This window comes from Macaca nemestrina, chromosome 6 (genome assembly GCF_043159975.1).
Source record: "Macaca nemestrina isolate mMacNem1 chromosome 6, mMacNem.hap1, whole genome shotgun sequence".
Taxonomy (NCBI): Eukaryota; Metazoa; Chordata; class Mammalia; order Primates; family Cercopithecidae; genus Macaca; species Macaca nemestrina.
The window spans coordinates 98,814,858-98,838,370 of record NC_092130.1 but is presented as its reverse complement, the minus strand read 5'-3'; the positions used below and the strand labels follow the sequence as shown (position 1 = coordinate 98,838,370).

General features: G+C 36.2%; 1 protein-coding gene across 5 annotated transcripts in view; it reads right to left on the bottom strand.

The window, feature by feature from the left end:
• LOC105475102 (adaptor related protein complex 3 subunit beta 1) overlaps positions 1 to 23,513 on the bottom strand; it is a 300,089-nt gene that overhangs the window by 148,350 nt on the left and 128,226 nt on the right. For all 5 annotated transcript variants that reach the window (XR_011624903.1, XM_071098787.1, XM_071098786.1 and 2 more), the window contains exons 12-14: positions 13,810 to 13,872; positions 10,862 to 10,994; positions 4,211 to 4,320 (exon numbers count right to left, since the gene is read on the bottom strand). Coding sequence is in view for 4 of the 5 variants with exons in the window: in XM_071098787.1 (XP_070954888.1) it covers positions 4,211 to 4,320; positions 10,862 to 10,994; positions 13,810 to 13,872 (306 nt within the window). In the remaining variant the exon portion in view is untranslated. The remainder of the gene's footprint in view (positions 1 to 4,210; positions 4,321 to 10,861; positions 10,995 to 13,809; positions 13,873 to 23,513) is intronic.

Genomic DNA, 23,513 nt, shown 5'->3' with positions numbered 1-23,513 from the left:
TCTAGAACTAGAAATACCATTTGACCCAGCCATCCCATTAGTGGGTATATACCCAAAGGATTATAAATCATGCTGCTATAAAGACACATGCACACGTATGTTTACTGCAGCACTATTCACAATAGCAAAGACTTGGAACCAACCCAAATGTCCATCACTGACAGACTGGACTAAGAAAATGTGGCACATATACACCATGGAATACTATGCAGCCACAAAAAAGGATGAGTTCATGTCCTTTGTAGGGACATGGATGCAGCTGGAAACCATCATTCTCAACAAACTATCACAAGAACAGAAAACCAAACACCATGTGTTCTCCCTCATAGGTGGGAACTGAACAATGAGAACACTTGGACACAGGATGGGGAACATCACACACTGGGGCCTGTCGTGTGGTGGGAGGAAGGGGTTGGGATAGTATTAGGAGATATACCTAATGTAAATGACGAGTTAATGGGTACAGCACACCAACATGGCACATGTACACATATGTAACAAACCTGCACATTGTGCACATGTACCTTAGAACCTAAAGTATAATAAAAAATTTTTTAAAAGATACATCATTATTTATTATTTATTTGAAGTTTTTCTTCTTTTTTGATTAGGCTCTTATAGCTACAAACCTCTCTTTGCATACTGTTTTTGTTGTATCCCGTAGGGTTTAGTATGTTGTGTTTCCATCATCATGTTTCAAGAAATTTTTCAATGTCCTTTTTAATTTCTTCCTTGACCCACTGGTCATTCAGGAGCATATTGTTTAATTTCCATATGTTTATATTGTTTGAAAATTCCCCTTGTTTTAGATTTCTAGTTTTATTCCACTCTGGTCAGAGAAGATGCTTGATTTTTTTTTTTTTTTTTAATGTTTTAAGACTTGTTTTGTGACCTAACATATGCTCTATCCTTAAGAATGATCCATGTGCTAATAAAAAGAATGTGTATTCTGCAGCTCTTGGATGAAATTTTCTGTATGTATCTGTTAGATCCATTTGATGCATAGTACAAATTAAGTCCAATGCTTCTTTGTTGGTTTTCTGTCTGGAAGATCTGTCCAATGCTGAAAGTGGAGTGTTGAAATATCCAGCTATTATGGTATTGAGGTCTACCTTTGTCTTTCTCTCTCATAACATTTGCTTTATATATCTGGGTGCTCCAGTGTTGGGTGCATATATATTTAAAGTCGTTACATCCTCTTGCTGAAATGACTCTTTAGCATTAAATAATGACCTTCTTTGTCTCATCCTACACTTCTTGTCTTTTGTAAGTGTAGGAAGAGAGACATTTTGTCTGATATAAGTATAGCAACGCCTGTTCTTTTTCGGTTTCTACCAACATGGAATGTCTTTTTCCATCCTTTTCAGTCTACGTCTATTTTTATAGGTGAAGTGTGTTTCTTGTAGGCATCAGATCAGTAGGTCTTGTTTATCCATGCAGTTACTCTATGTCTTTTGATTGGAGAGTTTAGTCCATTTACATTCAATGTTATTATTGATAAGTAAGAACTTACTCCTGCCATTTTGTTACTTGTTTTCTAGTTGTTTTGTGTTCTCTTGCTTCCATCTTTTCTTCCTGTTTTCCTTTTAATGAAGGTGGTTTTCTCTGGTGGTATGATTTAATTTCTTGTTTTTTATTTTTTGCGTATCCATTTTACGTTTTTAGATTAGAGGTTACAATGAAACTTGCATATACTGTTTTATTAACATAATCCATTATTTTAAATTGATGACAACACTGATTGCATATATCATCAAGCAAAAAGAAAACTAATAAAAATTCTACCCTGCTTTTTCACTTTTTGTTGTTTCTACTTATGGCTTATTGCACTGTCCATGTCTTGAAAAGTTGTTATAATTATGTTTAATCAGTTCATGTTTTAGTCTTTCTACTCAAGACATGAGTACTTTACACACAATTCTAGTGTTACAATATTCTGCTTTTCTGTGTACATACTATTACCAGTGAATTTTGTGCCTTCTTAAAATTTCTTCTTGAATGATTTCTTCTTGCTTACTATCATCCTCTTCTTTCAGATTGAAAAGCTACCTTTAGCATTTCTTATAGGACAGGTCTAGGTCTGTTGTTAATGAAATCCCTCAGCTTTTGTTTGTCTGGGAAAGTCTTTATTTTTCCTTCATATTTGAAGGATATTTTCACTGGATATACTATTCTAGGGTAAAAGTCATTTTCCTTCCTCACTTTGTGTCATGCCACTCTCTCCTGGCCTGTAAAGTTTCCACTGAAAAGTCTGCTGCTACGTGTATTAGAGTTCAATCACATGTTGTTTCTTTTCTCTTACTGCTTTTAGGATCCTTTCTTTATCCTTGACCTTTGGGAGTCTGATTATTAAATGTCTCAAGGTAGGCTTCGTTGGGTTAAATTGGCTTGATGTTCTATAACCTTCTTGTACTTCAATGCTGACATCTTTCTCTAGGTTTGGGAAGTTCTCTGATATTATTCCACTGAATAAACTTTCCATCCCTATCCCTTTCTCTACTTCCTCTGTAAGGCCAATATCTCTTAGATTTGCCCTTTTGAGACTATTTTCTAGATCTTATAGGTGTGCTTCATTCTTTTCTTTTTTCTTTTGTCTCCTCTGACTGTGTATTTTCAAAGAGCCTGTCTTCAAGCTCACTAATTCCTCTTCTGGATCAATTCTGCCACTAAGAGACTCGGATGCATTCTTCAGTGTATCAACTGCATTTTTCAATTCTAGAATTTCTGCTTGATTCTTTTTAACTATTTCAATCTCTGTTAAATTTATCAGATAGAATTCTACATTCCTTCTCTGTGTTATCTTGAATTTCTTTGAGTTTTCTCAAGATAGCTATTTTGAATTATGTGTCTGAAGGGTCACATATCTCTCTGTTTCTCTAGTATTGGCCCCTGATGCCTTATGTAGTTTGTTTGGTGAGGTGATATTTTCCTGGATGGTCTTGATGCTTACAGATGTTCATCAGTTTCCAGGCATTGAAGTTAGGTATTTATTGTAGTCTTTATAGTCTGGGCTTATTTGTGCTTATCTTACTTGGGAAGGCTTTCCAGGTTATTCAAAGGGACTTGGGCCTCAAGCCCAATAATGTTGTGGTTCTTGCAGACTGGTAGAGGTACTGCCTTGGTGGGCTTGGATAAATCTGGGAGAACTCTCTAGATTACCAGGCAGAGACTCTTGTTCTCTTCCTTTGTTCTCTTCCCAATCATTGTGCGCTCCCCCCACCAAGTGCAGAGATTCTCCATGCCACACTGCTGCTGCCAGGGGATGGGAGAGCAGAGGCACTGGCAATTCAAGACTGTCTTTCCTACCCTCTTCAGTGCCTCTTTCAGCAATATGAAGTTAAAACCAGATACTGTGATTGCCCACCTGATTTTTGGTTATGATGGTGCTTTTTTGTGTGCAATTAGTTGCTAAAATTTTGTGTTCCTGCAGGGGCGACCATCAGTGCAGCCCTCTATTTGGCGATCTTGCTCCACCCTTCAAGATTTGTATTTAAAAACTAAGATCTAGCATATAAAGGAATGAAGTACTATATTCAAAAACATACATGAACCTTGAAAACATGCTAAGTGAAAGATGCCAGAAACAAAAGGCTACATATAGTCCAGAAAAGGCAAATCCATAAAGATAAAAAAGTAGATTAGTAGTGGCCAGGGGACAGAGTGAAGGGAGACTGGGCAGTCTCAGCTATGGAATTTTTTTTAAGGGGTGATGAAAATGTCCTGCAATTACACACTGGTGATGGTTGCAAAACTTGGAAGTGATCAAAAACCAATGATACACTTCAAAAGAGTAAATTTTATAGTATAAAATTATGTCTCAATTTAAAAAAACCAAATTTGTGCACAAAGTGTGCTCACTGGTATTGTTTCTAACTCCTCTCAAAGGACAGCTCTGGGAAAGAGATGTTTCTATATTCACTTCATGTATGACACATGAACATGCATATACACGCATCCAACATCTAGCTGTTGATACATAAAACCCACACTGCTATCTCCAATTCCAGTCTAATACCACGAGGCTCATTCTATCCTTCCCCCTATTCAGATTTGTAATTCCCTCCTATGACAGCAAGAAATCTGAGAATCTCAGAATTGGAATCCGGACAGTTCAGCTCTCCTAACCATTACCTTTAGGCTGACCATTTACTTTAACAAAACTACAACTTACTGAACAAAATTCAGCAAACTTCTCTTAACTGATACTCACAGTGATACTGTCCAAGAGTTTGGCCATATGTTTAATAATTTCACCATGTTGAACAGGTTGCATTTGCAGTAATTTCTTTATAACAACCACACTTTCAGCAACAACTATTTCTGAAAAAGATAGAAATTATTCATACTAAATATGTATAATTCAATTCAAATGCAATATGCTTGGTAAAAAGTAAACTTAAATTAGAAAGACATTCTATTTAATACATGCCTTAAAAGACTATGTGAAAAGTATAACCGCCCTGAGTGCACTTCCAAATCTGAGGTGTGAACATCTGTCTCAACTAGAAGAGTTAACTTTAATTTCTAACCTCTGTTGCTGTCTCCTAGCTTCTGTAGTTCCCTATCTCTGCATCTTTAGATCAAGAAAGCAAGAGAGGTTGGATTATGCTGCCCACCATAGTGTTCTATGTCTTTGGCTTTTAACCAGGTCCTCAAATACTGCTCTTTGATTCCTATAAATTATATAGTTGAAATCAATTATCTACAATCTAAACAACATTTTCCCTATTCTGCAGAAAACAGCAAACTAAAACACTAGAAAACAATTTCCTTAAGCGAAATGTCCAGAAAAGTGAGTAGTAAAGATGAGTGGTAGTAGGAAAGACGTTACTGTAGAAATAGCATGGAGTGTGAAACCAGAAAGAATGGGATTGTGAGCTGGATTGTCTCTATTTGTTCTATGAAGTCCACTCTGCCTTTCTTTCCCTAGCACTGTGCCTGAAGAGGCCCACCTGTAGTCTGCCTCAACCAGACTCCCTTGGTCCTGGCTTACAGCTGTGTTTAGCCAACAGAAAGCTTCAGCAGGAGTTGGGGGAGGGAGGAGATATTTATTATCCTGGATCCCTACTCTGCCAGCCTCCTCTACCTGGTATCACATGCAATCCCCTACTCAAGGTACTGCAAGTGCCTCTCTTCTGCAGGGTCTGGTAACTGCTTCTGCTCCTCACACCCCTTCCCTTTAATCTGAGGTATGGTAAAGGCCTCCCACGATTGATAGCCTGTCAGCTCTAGGGTGTTACATTATATCTTGTTGGTTTCCCTTAATCCTGCCCACAGTTTACAAATAGTTCATTCACTAAATTCGCTTCAATCATCCCTTTTAAGTGTGCCATCTGTTTCTTGCCACAGCCTTAACTAATATAGTAACTGCTACTAGATGTGGATAGGAAGCAAATCCTCAAACTGGGATTACGGGATTGAGTTATCACACTAAACTGGCCAATCATTGGTCCAGTTTCTTTTTGGTGGTACTGGTAAAGAAATGTACTATAACTCATCTGAGAACCTGACCTTATGAAATGAATCTTATATAATGTGTTATTAATGCTAGTGATGCCAGAGAAATAAATCAACATTGTCTTTACTTATTATTTTGATATTTTTATTAATAGGGCTTCATGGCTATTAGGAATTCCCCTAGTGTATACTACACAAAGGTTTATTTTAATACTATATTAGAAATACCATGATTTGTGTCCTATTACTCTTTTTTTTTTTTTTTTTTTTTTTTGAGACAGAGTCTTGCTCTGTCACCCAGGCTGGAGCGCCGTGGCGCAATTTCGGCTTACTGCAACCTCCGCCTCCCAGATTCAAGCAATTCTCCTGCCGCAGCCTCCTGAGTAGCTGGGATTACAGGCGCACACCACCACACCTGGCTAATTTTTTAATTTTTAGTAGAGATGGGGTTTCTCCATGTTGGTCAGGCTGATCTCAAACTCCTGACCTCATGATCCACCTGCCGTTGCCTCCCAAAGTGCTGGGATTACAGGCGTGAGTCACCGCGCCCGGCCTACTGTTTCACTGAAATGCATTTTTTATACAGCTCCCTTTAAGAATATAAACAAAATTCATCATTCTAATCCTTAGTAAATATATGTATTTCAAACTGTTTACCTATTTATCCATAAGAATAATAAATTAACTAATATTGACCAGGCACAGTGGCTCAGCACTTTGGGAGGCCGAGGCAGGAGGATGGCTTGATCCCAGGAGTTCAAGACCAGCCTGGGCAACATAGAAAATCCCATGTCTACAAAAAATACAAAAATTAGCCAGGAGTTATAGTACGTGCCTATAGTACCAGCTATTCAGGAGGCTGAAGTAGGAGAATCACCTGGGCCCAGGAAGGTTGAGGCTGAAGGGAGCCGTGATCACAACACCGCACTCCAGCCTGGGTGACAGAGTGAGAAAAGAAAAAACAAAAAAAAAATCTAGTATGATTTAACTAAAAGCTAACTAATATTAATGCTTTAGTTTACAAAACGACATCATATTTCATTAACGTCTCACAATAACATAAGGTAGGTACCTTATTATTATTATTTTAAAGATGAAGAAAGGGAGATGCACTGGAATTATATCACTTTGTCTAGAATTCAAACTCAGAACTAGGATGTACATTCTACCTATATATGTTCTATGCTATTATAAGCAAGTATTACCTTTTTTTTTTTTTTTTTTTTTTTTTTTTGAGACAGAGTTTTGCTCTTGTTGCCCAGGCTGGAGTGCAGTGGCGCCATCTCGGCTCACTGCAACCTCCACCTCCTGGATTCAAGCAATTCTCCTGCCTCAGCCTCCCAAGTAGCTGGGATTACAGGCACCTGCCACCACACCCACCTAATTTTTTGTATTTTTAGTAGAGATGGGGTTTCGCCACGTTGGGCAGACTGGTCTTAAACTCCTGACCTCAGGTGATCCACCCACCTCGGCCTCCCAAATGCTAGGACTACCGGCATGAGCCATCACACCTGCCTATAGGCAAGTATTACTTCTATAACGACTACCTCTTGGTGCTATGAGGAAAGCAAAGGTAAATGAGAATTAGATTCTGCCCTCATCAAACTTACACTCTAGTAGAAAAATAAATGGTTATGTGATTACTATGCAAAGCTAAATTTGGTAAGTGTGGTTTTAAAGAATGCACAGTATAACAAATTTGTATTTTAAAAATACATTATTGCAAAACTAGCCTAAGTAAGAGAAAAAATGTCACATAATTTAATTATCTACAAGCAGAGGCAGGATCGGCTATGGCTGAAAAATGTGTTTGGCATCATTTATCTTTAGGAACTACATTAGTTTCCTATTGTTGCTGTCACAGATTACTAAAAACATAGTGGCTTAAAACGATGCAAATTTGTCATTGTACAGTTCTAAAGCCAGAAGTCTAACATAGGTCTTATGGGACTAACATCAAGTTGTCAACAGGGCTGTGTTCCCTCTGGAAGTTTTAGGGGAAATCTGTTCCTTCCCCGTTCCAACTTCTCAAGCATGCCCACTTTCCTTGGTTCAAAAACCTCTTCCAAGAATCACATTACCCTGACCTTCTGACATCTTCTGACTGACCTGCCTCTCTCTTTCCCGTATAAAGACCCACATGATAACATTAGGTCCATCCACATAATCTCCCCATCTATAGAAACTTGACTTAATCATATCTGCGAAGTCTCTTTTTCCATGTAAGGTAACATATTCACAGGTTCTGGGCATCTTTGGAGTGCAATAATTCTGCCTACCACAGGTGCCTTCTCATTCCCCTCAGGTAATTCCACTCTGCTTCTCCTTTATGCTACCTCTTGGTTTCCAAAGACCTCAGCACGTTGGTGCTACTCTATCAGAAGCACGAAATGATCCTATGTTTTAGATATTTCCTAACTTCCTCCTTGTCCTCAACAAAACTTAATGGACCTAACTCTAAAAAGTACAGCTACTATCATACCCATTTTACAAATGAAGAATCTGGCGCACAGGTAGATTGGGTAATTTACTCAGGATAGCTGTAACATTCAATATAGGTGGTATAGTCCTACATGTAAGCAAATAGCTGGCAAGAGAGTAAGTGGTCACTATATGGGGAGACTATAATATATTTGTCTTACATTACTATCTCCCTCCAATAGACTATGAGCTCTATAAAGGCAGGAACCTTTTATAAGTTAAATAAATATCCTATTAATATGCTCAACATTTATTAAAGATCTCAACTGATTTAAGTCTTCAATAAATGCTTACTGAATTTTTTTTTTTTTTTGAGATGGAGTCTCGCTCTGTTGCCCAGGCTGGAGTGCAGTGGTGTGATCTCGGCTCGACAAAACAGTCTTCTGCCTCACTCCTTTTAGAGTAGATGGCAATAAGGTTATTCAAAAAAGTAAATTTTGCTAATATGTTACCTAAAATAAATTACCTAAGTCAACTAAAATGTAGATTTCTCTTACTAAAGGTCTATAAGAAATTGGTTTATCAAATTAATCTTAGAGAGTAATAATGGACTGTTTTAGGGCAAGCTTCAAGTCTGCTTAGAAAGGCTCTTAACAACACACACACAAAACTAGAAGTCCAAGAGAAATATATTAAACATATATAAAAACAATTGAGCCCAAATGTCCCTGAGGTTTAAAGATTCATTATTTGAAGAGATGATGAGGTATTCATTTCAATATAAAAATCAAAGAATTACAGATTCCTAGAGCCTTAGAAGATTTTACAGATTTTAAAGAAACTGAGTCTTCATTCACAGTATTTATTCCTAAAAGTAGATCTTTTAATACAAAGAGGAAGGGGCTCTATTGTCAGGATGGCTATGTTAAAGTTAAAAATACTATGACTTTCTTTTATGTGACTAATTTTGATATAAATATTCTCCTTATTTGTTTTACCTCTCACTTTTACTGAGCCAGACTTCCAAACTACAAAAAATAGTGTAGCATATGTGATACAGAGATAATTAATCAGGTATTATGGGCTAATGATGATTATGCAAATATCATCTAGACAATACAATTTAAGTTTGTTAATATTCACTGCAGGGGAAAAAAAAAAAAACATGGTTAAGAGTTTTATCAAAAAACAAAAGCCTAACCATTAAAATATCAGAATTTAAAATAGTAAATCCTTCTACTTTTAGAGAGGGAGTATATATTATATTAGTCTTTCATTTTCTATTTATAAAACAATCTAGTCTTCCCTTAAAAGTGATGTAGGGGTAGAATATTTATCTTTTAAAGTCAGTAAAAAATTTGTTGAGAAATTAAATCTGAAGCAGAAATAACTGCTTTAAAATCCAAAGCTTGAAATTTTCCATCAGAAAAAAAAAGTCAAAAAATAAAATTGAGAAAATTTGAATATATTTTGTATTTGAATGAACTAATCAGTGTTCTAACTAACTTCCAGTGCTTTCCATATACAACTAAAATGTAAAAGAACAATTGCCGTGGCAAATCTTGGTTCATAATCTTTAATGGTACAAGGTTATTTTCCCAAGGTATGTATTTTATTTGGTCGAATAGAAAGTCATTATTAAAGGCACAGAAAAATTTCTTCAAAACACATTTTTAAAGTCACATTTTAAAATGTGACATAGAAACAGAGATAAAAGGATTATTGTTAAAAGTAGAAAGAGATAGAGTGGATGACACTTATCATCCTATCTCCACTAGCTATTTTGTAGAGATAAAAAAATTTTTAAACCTATTGTCTTGATAATTTTGGTTGGCATTTATTTGGAGTTTTAATACTACAGGTAGAAAAATCTTTAGTCATAATATCTTCAGTTTACAGGTACAAGTTTAAAATTTTATGCTCACAACAAAAATCAGTGTTATCTGGGAATAAAGTTTGTTCTAATTTTTTTCATCAGAAATACTTTCAACAATGTTACAGTTTTCTAAAGATAGCTACATGTGGGAAAAGGTAATTAGGGATTATAGGATTCTTGTACTAAAAAGTTATTTTTCAAATAAAATGTAATCAATTTTATTGTTTTACCTCATGGGCTGCTATAACATATATGTCCATATCTAGACATGACATAAACATAAGTATATTTAAATCCCATAAATAATTTCAATGATTTTACAAAGAAAATTATGCTTTTCTTTAAAAAGTCTTTTTAATTAAATACGTAATTATAATAAAAGTCCTTTAAACAAAATTATTTTAAAGGTAAAGTTGGCTTTTCTTTCTTTCTCTAAATGGCTCCACTTATTTTAAAGCCTTACCCACAGAAATAACTGACGCTTTGCCATAGAACAATATGGGATCTAGATTACATATTTTACTGGATATTACCTATCCAGTTTTACCAAACACTTAGATATTGTTTGGCTTAAAAACATAAAGCTACTCCAAGTTGATGGCTTTTAAATCTAGTTAATTTTGAATATAAAATTATTAGGTGAATTTCTGAGGAAAAAAATGTTGAAGGTATAACATGTTTTTTGATCTAGCCACTTCTCCATGTTATAGTCATTTGCCTGCTTTTAGCACCCTCTGCAGGTGAACCAATATTATGCATGACTTACATGCCATTAAAATGCAGTAAAAAGATGGAAAGGATACAATCAAGGTGATTAAACTGTAAAGAAGTAAAACATATTTTCATAGATCTGTTGCAGTAAAACAAATACTACCAGCTAGTTAACGGCCTATTTTACAAAAAAAAAAAAAAAAAAAAAAAAAGAAAGAACCCAGAATATGCATATTTATGTGCATTTCAAGGATAAAGTGCTACTTATTGTGACCATACTACTGACATAACTGGAAAAGCTCAAATGCAAAGTTAGAAAAAGTTACAACTTGGAAATAATGCCAAGAATATTCAAATTATAAATCACTTGAAAACAAAATAAAACTGTGAACTTACCATCCCTGTTGGACAGCAGACAGACCAAGCCATTGAGGCACGTGTCAGTTACTTCCACGATGTTGGTTGCACATCTGCCTATAGTCTGAATAGTGGCTGCTGCAAATTGTTTATCCTGGCTTTTCACATAGGTCTAAAAGATATTATTTCAATTAGTTTACACATTGGTATTATCGAGTTAACCAAAAATCTGATTATATTAAATTTCGTCAATATGTAAGAATTCCGGAATATATAAACTTCTCATAAGCACAATATGAGGACCAAGTGATGATGTAGATTAATTTCATTTTGTTTTGATTTTTTTACTTAATGAATGTGCCTACGGACGAAGCACATTTTCAAGCCAGGCTCATTCACCTGTGGCCCTAGTGGCTTGAGACTGCAAAACAGATAGTAGGAGCAGTCACCCAAAGACAGCAATTAGTTTAAGTGCAAGGTTGAAAGAGATGATGAGAGCTCTCTCTTTGGAGGTTTCAGTTCATTTACCAGCAGCATCTGTGAATCTATGGAAAAAAAAGGTCACTTTTTCAGAGACACTAAATCTAAGAATTGGGAGAAAAGGAAGAAAGGGACCAGTAGGCTATTTACAAACATTTTACTTTCAAAATCTATCACAATGGTGGTAAAAGAATAATAGTTACAATGAACAGTATTTCAATAAAGACTTCAAATACTCACTTTATAATAAAATACCATACTTTTGAAACCAGTTTTCTTTAAAAGTATGCTTTAAAAATATACTGTAAAGGGTATATGTGTGTGTGTGTATATATAATATATATATACATACACTATATATATAGTATATAGTATATATAATATATATACACTATATATAGTATATATATAATATATATACACTATATATAGTATATAGTATACACACACATATATAGTATATATATACACACACACTATATATACACACACACTATATATAATATACACACACTATATATATAGTGTATATATATATAGTGTATATATACACACACACTATATACATACAAATTTAAAAATAAAGAAATAAATCACTGATTTAACAACAGGAAGTTAAAAGATCTTTTAAAAATTTATAATAGCCCTAGAGAATTTCACTTTGGTTAGAACCTTCCTAATTTTTACATGACAAAAGCTTCCACTGTTTACAGAAATATACATACTTTATATCATATATATGAAATTTGAAATGTCATTAACAATTGAAATTTTTAAGAAAGAGTCCCAACCTCAAATAAGAACTATACAATGTAGACTTAACACTATGGTTATCAAAAATGCAAAAAAAGTATATACATTTAAGTGATGTCTAAACAACGAATGGAGGAGAAAATCTAAAGATATCTAAAAAAATACAAATCTGCTAAAAATGGTACCCACAAGGTGATTAAATGTTGAAGAAATAAATTAATTAAACTCTCCTAGTTTTTTATATTTAAAAGTGTTCCTGAATAATTTAATTTCCTTAACTAAAAATATATACTTATGAGTCTTTAGAAACATTCCCTATTTTACCCAAAAAGTTGCTAAAAGTATAACTATGAGCATAACACCAAATATAGACAGAAGGTACAAATTTAGAGAGTGATAAAAATGAATACATGAAAAAAATATACTTAAAAGTTTGACTGAAAAACGGACCTTATTAAACATCCCAATATCAAATGAAAAGACTAGATGACCAAAATTTTGAAACAGGTCTAGTATGTGCCCTCTATACAACCCATTCCATAAGATTACCTAAGTCTCCCTTCGTACAATCCTAGGAGACTTGATATAAGCAAAAAGTAGACAGTGAGAGGACACCCAAAGAGACTAGACAGGACAACAGGAAAGGAACAAGAATAAACACAAAGACCAGTACTTTAAATAAATAACATTATAAGAATGAAGTGAAAATCAAATTCAAGCAATGATCTACAGCTATAAGATTACTGAATAAGAACATAAAATACTATATTTTCTGTCATATAAATGAGTGCATTTCCAGAACATCTTAATTTTTTAAGAAATTTGTCTAGAAAGATACACATCATAAAAGTAGAGTCATCCAGGTATGAAAATATAAATTATGGACATGCCATATTTATTCTACTACTCCTGTAAAAAATTTAAAAATCACATAGCTAAAAAGAAATAGTGTACATAGTGTCTTATACCCAAGAAGAAATTTAATACTGGCATATAGGAGAACTATGGTAAAAAATACATCTCTGAAAGTTGGAAGCTGATAAAAGAAAAACTCTGTGATTACTGCATAGTATGTGGTATATTTTTGTTAAGAAAACAGATAATGGAATGTAAAAGTCATGATACTGATGTAAAGTTTTCTATTGCTGTGCTCTACCACTAAGGTTTCAGAGATGACCTTTCCATCATAAACGGTATGATGTCCATGAAGTAGTTTTTGAATAATATTTTGGGGGAAAATGCAGCTAGGAAGATTCTTATACGGCATAAAAGTACAACAAAACAAATCAAAATAAAAAACAGCAATTTAAAAAATCATAGTGGGGCAATTATAAACAACATTTTTGAGCTATATATGAGGCCACGGGGGTAGTGTCAAAAATAGTGATAGGTCAATAAAATAGGAACAACCAGGTAAGAAATGAAGCCACTTTCATGACCACAGAGTACAGAAAGGATTATTTATGTTGGCAGCACAAAAAGATGAAATTCTTACCAGAAATGCAATTTCAAACAAAGACAGAGTTATAAACCAAAGTCCTTCAAAGTCTATGAAAATATGAAAGAGAATACTATGTTTTCCTTAAATTATAAATTTGTAATTATTCTTACAAATTTGTAAATTTCTTAATTGTCAATCTTGTGCCAATCACTATTTTATGTACATAATTACTTATTTCTAGATAGAAAAAGATGCATATTTAAGACTGAACATATGTTTTAGAAGTTTTTTATAATTAGCACTGTACACAAACCTGAAATTCTCGAAGAAGAGTTGATATGTTGGCTTCATTTGCCAAGTTTGTCAAAATTTCAAGCTGTAGAAGACAAAAGAGGAAGTAAACATTTAAAAACAATGATAGCAAGATGAATTTAATAGAGTATAGGCATTTAATTGAAAGTTTATTTCACTTTTAAAAATCACATTGTCGGCCAGGCACGGTGACTCACGCCTGTAATGCCAACACTTTGGGAAGCCGAGGCAGGCGGATCACCTAAGGCCAGGAGTTCAAGACCAGCCTGACCAACATGGAGAAACCCCATCTCTACTAAAAATACAAAATTCGCCAGGCATGAGGGTGCATGCCTATAATCCCAGCTACTCGGGAGGCTGAGGCAGGAGAATCGCTGGAACCCAGGAGGCAGAGGTTGCAGTGAGCCGAGATCGCGCCATTGCACTCCAGCCTGGGAAACAAGAGTGAAACTCTGACACACACACACACACACAAACAAATTCTGACACACACACACACACACACACAAAATCACATTGTCGCCAATATGGTAAGGCATTACACCCTTCAGGTCAATTTAGTCTACTTTCTTATGTTCACAAACTGATGACAATTCCTAGTTCTTTGAAAATAATTTGGAAAAGGAGAATCATACATCTTCACTAACTGTTTGCTCAATGCAAACTTACAATTTATATCTAATTAACCTAAGCAGTTCTGCCAGTTTGGCTTTTGTCTTTTAGCAAAGTTAGAAAACAATTTGCCCTCCATGTTAATACATCTGTTTTCCAGATAGCAATTAATTCTTTTGATTTGTTCTCCTATAATCTACCATCCCATATACTCAGACATTTTAATTCCCTCTTCTGGATTTATAGATATAAACAATGTGTAATCTCCAATGGGCTTGTGAAAAAAAAATTTTACTAATAAAAAATATTTAGTCTTAAGAAAATCACAAAAAAACAGAAGAGACAAACAGAAGCAAATCAAGATGTGAACATAAATACATTCATATCAGTAATTACATTAAATAAAGCCAAAAAGCCAAATATTTATAGCCCCAACTGATTTTTGACAAGGCAAACAGAAACACAAAATGGGGAAAGGATACCCTATTCAACAAATGGTGCCAGGATAATTGGTAAGCCACACGTAGAAGAATGAAACTGGATCCTCATCTCTCATCTTATATAAAATTCAACTCAAGATGGATCAAAGACTTAAATCTAAGACCTGAAACCATAAAGATTCTAGAAGATAACATTGGAAAAACCCTTCTAGACACTGGCTTAGGCAAAGACTTCATGACCCAAATCCAATAACAAATGCAACAAAAACAAAGATAAATAGATGGGGCTTAATTAAACTAGAAAGCTTCTGCACAGCATAAGAAATAATCAGCAGAGTTAACAGACAACCCACAGAGTGGAAGAAAATCTTCACAGTCTATACATATGACAAAGGACTAATATCCAGAATCTACAAAGAACACAAAGAAATCAGCAAGAAAAAAACAATCCCACCATAAAGTAGGCAAAGGAAATGAATAGACAATTCTCAAAGATATACAAATGGCCAACAAGCATATGGAAAAACGCTCAACATAACTACTTATTAGGGAAATGCAAATCAAAACCACAATGCGAAACCACCTCACTCCAGCAAGAATGGCCATAATCAAAAAATAAAAAAATAATAGATGTTAGCATGGATGTGGTGAAAGGGAACACTTTTACACTGTTGGTGGGAATGTAGACTAGTACAACCACTACAGAAAACAGTGTGGAGATTCCTTTAAAAACTAAAAGTAGAACTACTGCTTGATCCAGCAATCCCACTACTAGGTATCTACCCAGAGGAAAAGAAGTCATTATACAAAAAATATACTTGCATACACGGTTATAGCAGCACAATTTGCAATTGCAAAAATATGGAACCAGCCCAAATGCCCATCAATCAACATGTGGATGAAGAACATGTTATACATATACACACACACACTGTGGAATACTGCTCAGCTACAAAAAGGAACAAAATAATGGCATTCACAGAAATTACATAGAATTGGAGACTATTATTCTAAGCGAAGTAACTCAGGAATGGAAAACCAAACATCGTTATGTTCTCACTCATAAGTGGGAGCTAAGCTATGAGGATGCAAAGGCATACAAATAATACATTGGACTTTGGGGACTCAGGGGAAAGGGGAGGGGGTGGTGAGGAATAAAAGATTACACATTGGATGCAGTGACACTGCTTGGGTGATGGGTGCACCAAAACCTCAGAAATCACTACTAAAGATTAATGCATGTAACCAAACACCACCACCTGTTCCCCAAAAACCTACTGAAATAAAAATTAAAAAAAAAAAAAAAAAAAAAAACAGTAAATGATCTAAATGCTCCAATCAGAAGGCACAGACTGTAGGAGGAGTTCTTCATATATTCTGGGTACAAATCATTTATTCAAACACATGTATTAGAAATATTTTTCCCAGATTATCTTTTAATTTTTAATTTTATTTTGATAACTGTATTTTAACTTTTGGACAACTTTTTTTTTTTCTTTTCCTTTTCCTTTTTTTTTTTTTTTTGAGACAAGGTCTTACTCTGTCATCCAGGCTGAAGTGCAGTGGTGTAATCATGGCTCACTGCAGCCTTAACCTCTGGGGCTCAAGCATTTCTCCCATCTGAGCCTCCCAAGTAGCTGGGACTACAGGTGCCTAACACCATGCTCAGCTTATTTTTAATTTTTTTGTAGGGATGGAGTCTCGTTGTGTTGCCCAGGCTGGTCTTAAACTCCTAGGCTCAAGCAATCCTCCTGCCTCAGCCTCCCAAAGTCCTAGGATTATAGGCATGAACCACTGCATCCAGCTGGACAACTTTTAAAAAACAATCTCAAACATACGGAAAAGCTACATGTATAGTACAAAGAACTGTTGTTGTTTTTCTGAATGATTTGAGACTACAGATGCCAATCTGATGCTACATTATCCCCAAAAACTTCTATGTATATTTCCTATAAACAAGGATGTGTTCCACAGACTACAATACAACCAAGAAATCAGGTTATTAAACTGATGTATTACTTTCACGTAATTTTCACTATGCATTTAAGTTTCAATAACTGTCTCAATGACATATAATAAAGGGATCCAGCTCAATATCACATATTGCAGCAAGTTGTCTCCTTTGGTCTGAAACAGTTTCTTAGTCTTCCTTTTAACTTTTATGACCTTGATACTTTCGCTAATTATAAACCAGGTTTTTTTGGTAAAATATCCTTGAATTTGGGTATAATTTAGATTTTGTTATTAAACTCAGTTTTCATATGAATAATACATCATTCTAATATTGAACAGTCTTGAACAGTCCATAGTCCATCCTTTCCTCATTGGTTTGTAATATCTCCTCTACTACACGGTACATTTTTGCATGTATGGGCATGTTTCTAGGCTTTCTACTCTTTCTACTTACTTTTCTGTCTAAATAACATACTATTTTAATCACAACAGATTTACATTCCTGACTGCACTCTACACCATACTTATTACTTCCTGAAAACAATGCTCTTTCATAATCCCTTGTGTTAGCATCAATTATGTTTTTCACCTACTCTAACCCTTCAACTTCCCGATCAACCTGCCAACCAAGAAAAAAATTCACAATATTATTCTTTTAAGATCCACCCAAACGTCATCTTTTCTAAACGTCTCAGAGAATTAGCTCCACCTTTCTGTTCTTCACAACACTCAATTCAAATATCCGTATCACTTAAAACACACAGTACTAAAATAAGTTAGTTACAGACAGGGTCTCACTCTATCACCCAGACTGGAGTGCAGTGGCATGCTCAATGGCTCACTGCAGCCTCAACTTTCTGGGCTCAAGCGATCTGCCCACCTCAGCCTCCCAAGTAGCTAAGATTATAGGCATGCACCACCACACCTGGCTAATTTTGATTTTTCTGTAGAGACAGAGTCTCACTACGTGGCCCAAGCTGGTGTCGAACTCCTGGCCTCAAGCAATCCTCCTACCTTAGCCTCCCAAAGTGCTAGCAATACAGGGATGAGCCACTGTGCCAAGCCCTGAGTTATTTATTTATTTATATTATTACACATTAAGTTCTAGGGTACATGTGCACAACATGCAGGTTTGATACATAGATATACGTGTGCCATGTTGGTTTGCTGCACCCCTTAACTCGTCATTTACTTTAGGTATTTCTCCTAATGCTGTCTCTCCCCCAGCCCCCAAACCTCTGACAGGCCCCGGTGTGTGATATTCCCCACCCTGTGTCCAAGTGTTCTCATTGTTCAATTCCCACCTATGAGTGAAAACATGTGGTGTTTGGTTTTCTGTCCTTGTGATAGTTTGCTGAGAATGACGATTGCCAGCTTCATCCATGTCCATGCAAAGGACATGAACTCATCCTTTCTAATGGCTGCATAGTATTCCATGGTGTATATATGCCATATTTTCTTAATTCAGTCTATCACTGATAGACATCTGGGTTGGTTCCAAGTCTTGTGATTGTGAACAGTGCTGCAATAAACATATGTGTGCATGTGTCTTTATAGTAGAATGATTTATAATCCTTTGGGTATATACTCAGTAATGGGATCACTGGGTCAAATGTTATTTCTAGTTCTAGATCCTGGAGGAATCACCACACTGTCATCCACAATGGTTGAACTAATTTACACTCCCACAAACAGTGGAACAGCATACCTATTTCTCCACATCCTCTCCAGAATCTATTGTTTCCTGACTTTTTAATGATTGCCATACTAACTGGTGTGAGATGGTATTTCATTGTGGTTTTGATTTGCATTTCTCTGATGACCAGTGATGATAAGCATTTTTTCTTTCATGTGTCTGTTGGCTGCATAGATGTCTTCTTTTGAGAAGAATCTGTTCATATCCTTTGCCTAATTTCGATGGGGTTGTTTTTTCTTGTAAATTTGTTTAAGTTCTTTGTAGATTCTGGATATTAGCCCTTTGTCAGATGGGTAGATTGCAAAAATTTTCTCCCATTCTGTAGGTTGCCTGTTCACTCTGAAGGAGGTTTCTTTTGCCATGCAGAAGCTCTTTAATTAGATCCCATTTGTCAATTTTGGCTTGTGTTACCATTGCTTTTTGGTGTTTTAGTCATGAAGTCCTTGCACATGCCTATGTCCTCAATGGTATTGCCTAGGGTTTCTTCTAGGGTGTTTATGGTTTTAGCTCTCACATTTAAGTCTCCAATCCATCTTGAATTAATTTTTTGTATAAAGTGTAAGGAAGGGATCCAGTTTCAGCTTTCTACATATGGCTAGCCAGGTTTCCCAACACCATTTATTAAATAGGGAATCCTTTCCCCATTGCTTGTTTTTGTCAGGTTTGTCAAAGATCAGATGGTTGTAGATGTGTGGTGTTATTTCTGAGGCTTCTGTTCTGTTCCATTGGTCTGCATCTCTGTTTTGGTACCAGTACCATGCTGTTTTGGTTACTGTAGCCTTGTAGTATAAAGTCAGGTAGGGTGATGCCTCCAGCTTTGTTCTTTTTGCTTAGGATTGTCTTGGCAATGCGAGCTCTTTTTTGGTTCCAGATGTACTTTTTCCAATTCTGTGAAGCAAGTCATTGGGAGCTTGACGGGGATGACACTGAATCTATAAATTCCTTTGGGCAGTATGGCCATTATCACTATACTACTTCTTCCTATCCATGAGCATGAAATGTTTTTCCATTTGTTTGTGTCCTCTTTTATTTCATTGACAAGTGGTTTGTAGTTTTCCTTGAAGAGGTCCTTCACATCCCTTGTAAGTTGGATCCCTAGGTATTTTATTCTCTTCATAATAATTGTGAATGGGAGTTCACTTATAATTTGGCTTTATGTTTGTCTGTTCTTGGTCTATAGGAATGCTCATGATTTTTGTACATTGATTTTGTATTCTGAGACTTTGCTGAAGTTGCTTTAAGGAGATTTTGGGCTGAGACGATGGGGTTTTCTAAATATACAATCATGTCATCTGCCAACAGGGACAATTTGACTTCCTCTTTTCCTAATTGAATACCCTTCATTTCTTTCTCTTGCCTGATTGGCCTGGCCAGAACTTCCAACACTATGTTGAACAGGAGTGGTGAGAGAGGGCATCCTTGTCTTGTGCCAGTTTTCAAAGGGAATGCTTCCAGTTTTTCCCATTTAGTATGATATTGGCTGTGGGTTTGTCATAAGTAGCTCTTATTATTTTGAGATACATTCCACCAATACCTAGTTTATTGAGAGTTTTTAGCATGAAAGGCTGTTGAATTTTGTCGAAGGCCTTTTCTGCATCTACTGAGATAATCATGTGGTTTCTGTCATTGGTTCTGTTTACGTGATGGATTACATTTATTGATTTGCGTACGTTGAATCAGCCTTGCATTCCAGGGATGAATCCAACTTGATCATGGTGGATAAGCTGTTTGATGTGCTGAATTCAGTTTGCCAGTATTTTATTAAGGATTTTTGCATCGATGTTCATCAGGGATATTGGTTTAAAATTCTCTTTTTTTGTTGTGTCTCTGCCAGGCTTTGGTATCAGGATGATTCTGGCCCCATAAAATGAGTTAGGGAGGATTCCCTCTTTTTTCTATTGATTGGAATAGTTTCAGAAGGAATAGTACCAGCTCCTCTTTGTACCTCTGGTAGAATTCAGCAGTGAATCTGTCTGGTCCTGGACTCTTTTTGGTTGGTAGGCTATTAGTTATTGCCTCAATTTCAGAGCCTTTTACTGGTCTCTTTAGAGATTCAACTTCTTCCTGGTTTAGGGTGTATATGTCCAGGAATTTATCCATTTCTTCTAGTTTTTCTAGTTTGAGTAGAGACGTTTATAGTATTCTCTGATGGTAGTTTGTAGTTCTGTGAAATCGGTGGTGGTATCTCCTTTATAATTTTTTAATGCATCTATTTGATTCTTCTCTCTTTTCTTAATTAGTCTTGCTAGCGGTCTATCAATTTTGTTGATCTTTTAAAAAAACCAGCTTCTGGATTCACTGATTTTTTTTAAGGGTTTTTTGTGTCTCTATCTCTTTCCAGTCTGCTCTGATCTTAGTTATTTCTTGCCTTCTGCTAGCTTTTGAATTTGTTTGCTCTTACTTCTCTAGTTCTTTTCGTTGTGATGTTAGGGTGTCGATTTTAGATCTTTACTGATTTCTCTTGTGGGCATTTAGTGCTATAAATTTCCCTCTACACACTCCTTTAAGTGTGTCCCAGAGATTCTGGTATGTTGTATCTTTGTTCTCATTGGTTTCAAAGAACATCTTTATTTCTGACTTCATTTCGTTATTTACCTTGTAGTCATTCAGGAACAGGTTGTTCAGCTTCCATGTAGTTGTGCAGTTTTGAGTGAGTTTCTTAATCCTGAGTTCTAATTTGATTGTACTGTGCTGTGAGATAGTTTGTTGTGATTTTGTTCGTTTACATTTGCTGAGGAGTGCTTTACTTCCAATTATGTGGTCAATTTTAGAATAAGCTTGATATGGTCCTGAGAAGAATGTATATTCTGTTGATGTGGGGTGGGGAGTTCTGTAGATGTCCATTAGGTCTGCTTGGTGCAGAGCTGAGTTCAAGTCCTGGATATCCTTGTTAGCCTTCTGTCTCGTTGATCTGTCTAATATTGACAGTGGGGTGTTAAAGTCTCCCATTATTATTGTGTGGGAGTCTAAGTCTCTTTGAAGGTCTCTAAGGGCTTGCTTATGAATGGGTGCTCCTGGATTGGGTGCATATATATTTAGGATAGTTAGCTCTTTTTGTTGAATTGATCCCTTTACCATTATGTAATGGCCTTCAGATCTTTGTTGGTTTGAAGTCTATTTTGTCAGAGACTAGGATTGCAACTCCTGCTTTTTTTTGCTTTCCATTTGCTCGGTACATCTTTCTCCATCCCTTTATTTTGAGCCTATGTGTATCTCTGCATGTGAGATGGGTCTCCTGAATACAGCACACTGATGGGTCTTGACTCCTTATCTAACTTGCCAGTCTGTGTCTTTTAATTGGGGCATTTAGTCCACTTACATTTAAGGTTAATACTCTTATGTTTGAATTTGATCTTGTCATTATGATATTCACTGTTTATTTTGCCCATTAGTTGATGCAGTTGCTTCATAGAATCGATGGTTTTTACAATTTGGGATGTTTTTGCAGTGGCTGGTACCGGTTATTCCTTTCCATGTTTAGTGCTTCCTTCAAGAGCTCTTGTAAGACAGGCCTGGTTGTGACAAAATCTCTCAGCATTTGCTTGTCTGTAAAGGATTTTATTTCTCCTTCACTTATGAAGCTTAGTTTGGCTGGATATGAAATTCTGGGTTGAAAATTATTTTCTTTAAGAATGCTGAATATTGGCCCCCACTCTCTTCTGGCTTGTGGGATTTCTGAAGAGAGATCTGCTGTTATTCTGATGGGCTTCCCTTTGTGGGTAACTCGACCTTTCTCTCTGGCTGCCCTTAACATTTTTTCCTTCATTTCAACTTTGGTAAATCTGACAATTATGTGTCTTGGGGTTGCTCTTCTCAAGGAGTATTCTGGGGTGTTCTCTGTATTTCTTGAATTTGAATGTTGGCCTGCCTTGCTAGGTTAGGGAAGTTCTCCTGGATAATATCCTGAAGAGTGTTTTCCAAATAGGTTCCACTCTTCCTGTCACTTTCAGGTACATCAATCAAACGTAGATTTGGTCTTTTCACACAGTCTCACATTTCTTGGAGGCTTTGTTTGTTTCTTTTTACTCTTTTTTCTATAACCTTGTCCTCTAGCTCTATTAATTTGATCTTCAATCACAGATACCCTTTCTTCCACTTGATTGAATTGGCTATTGAAGCTTGTGCATGTGTCACAAAGTTCTTGTGCCATGATTTTCAGCTCCAACAGGTCACTTAAGGTCTTCTCTACACTGTTTATTCTAGTTAGCCATTCGTCTAACCTTTTTTCAAGGTTTTTAACCTTCCTTGAGATGGGTTTGAACATGCTCCTTTAGTTCGGAGAAGTTTGTCATGATCGACCTTCTGAAGCCTACTTCTGTCAACTTGTCAAAGTCATTCTCCATCCAGCTTTGTTCCATGCTGGTGAGGCGCTGTGATCCTTTGAAGGAGAAGAGGCGATCTGGTTTTTAGAATTTTCAGCTCTTCTGTTGTGGTTTCTCCCCATCTTTGTGGTTTTATCTACCTTTGGTCTTTGATGTTGGTGACCTACAGATGGGGTTTTGGTGTGGATGTCCTTTTAGTTGATGTTGATGCAATTCCTTTCTGTTAGTTTTCCTTCTAACAGTCAGGTCCCTCAGCTGCACGTCTGTTGGAGTTTGCTGGAGGTTCACTCCAGACTCTGTTTGCCTGGGTATCACCAGTGGAGGCTGCAGAACAGCAAATACTGCGGAACAGCAAATATTGCTGCCTGGTCCTTCCTCTGGAAGTTTCGTCCCAGAAGGGCACCTGTCTATATGAGGTGTCTGTTGGCCCCTACTGGGAGGCGTTTCCCAGTTAGGCTACCTAGGGGTCAGGGACCCACTTGAGGAGGCAGTCTGTATGTTCTCAGAGCTCAAACACCGAGTTGGAAGAACCACTGCTCTCTTCAGAGCTGCCAGACAGGGACGTTTAGGTCTGTAAAAGCTGTCCGCTGCCTTTTGTTCAGCTATGCCCTGCCCACAGAGTCAGTCTACAGAGGAAGCAGGCCTTGCTGAGCTGTGGTGGGCTCTGCCCAGTTCAAGCTCC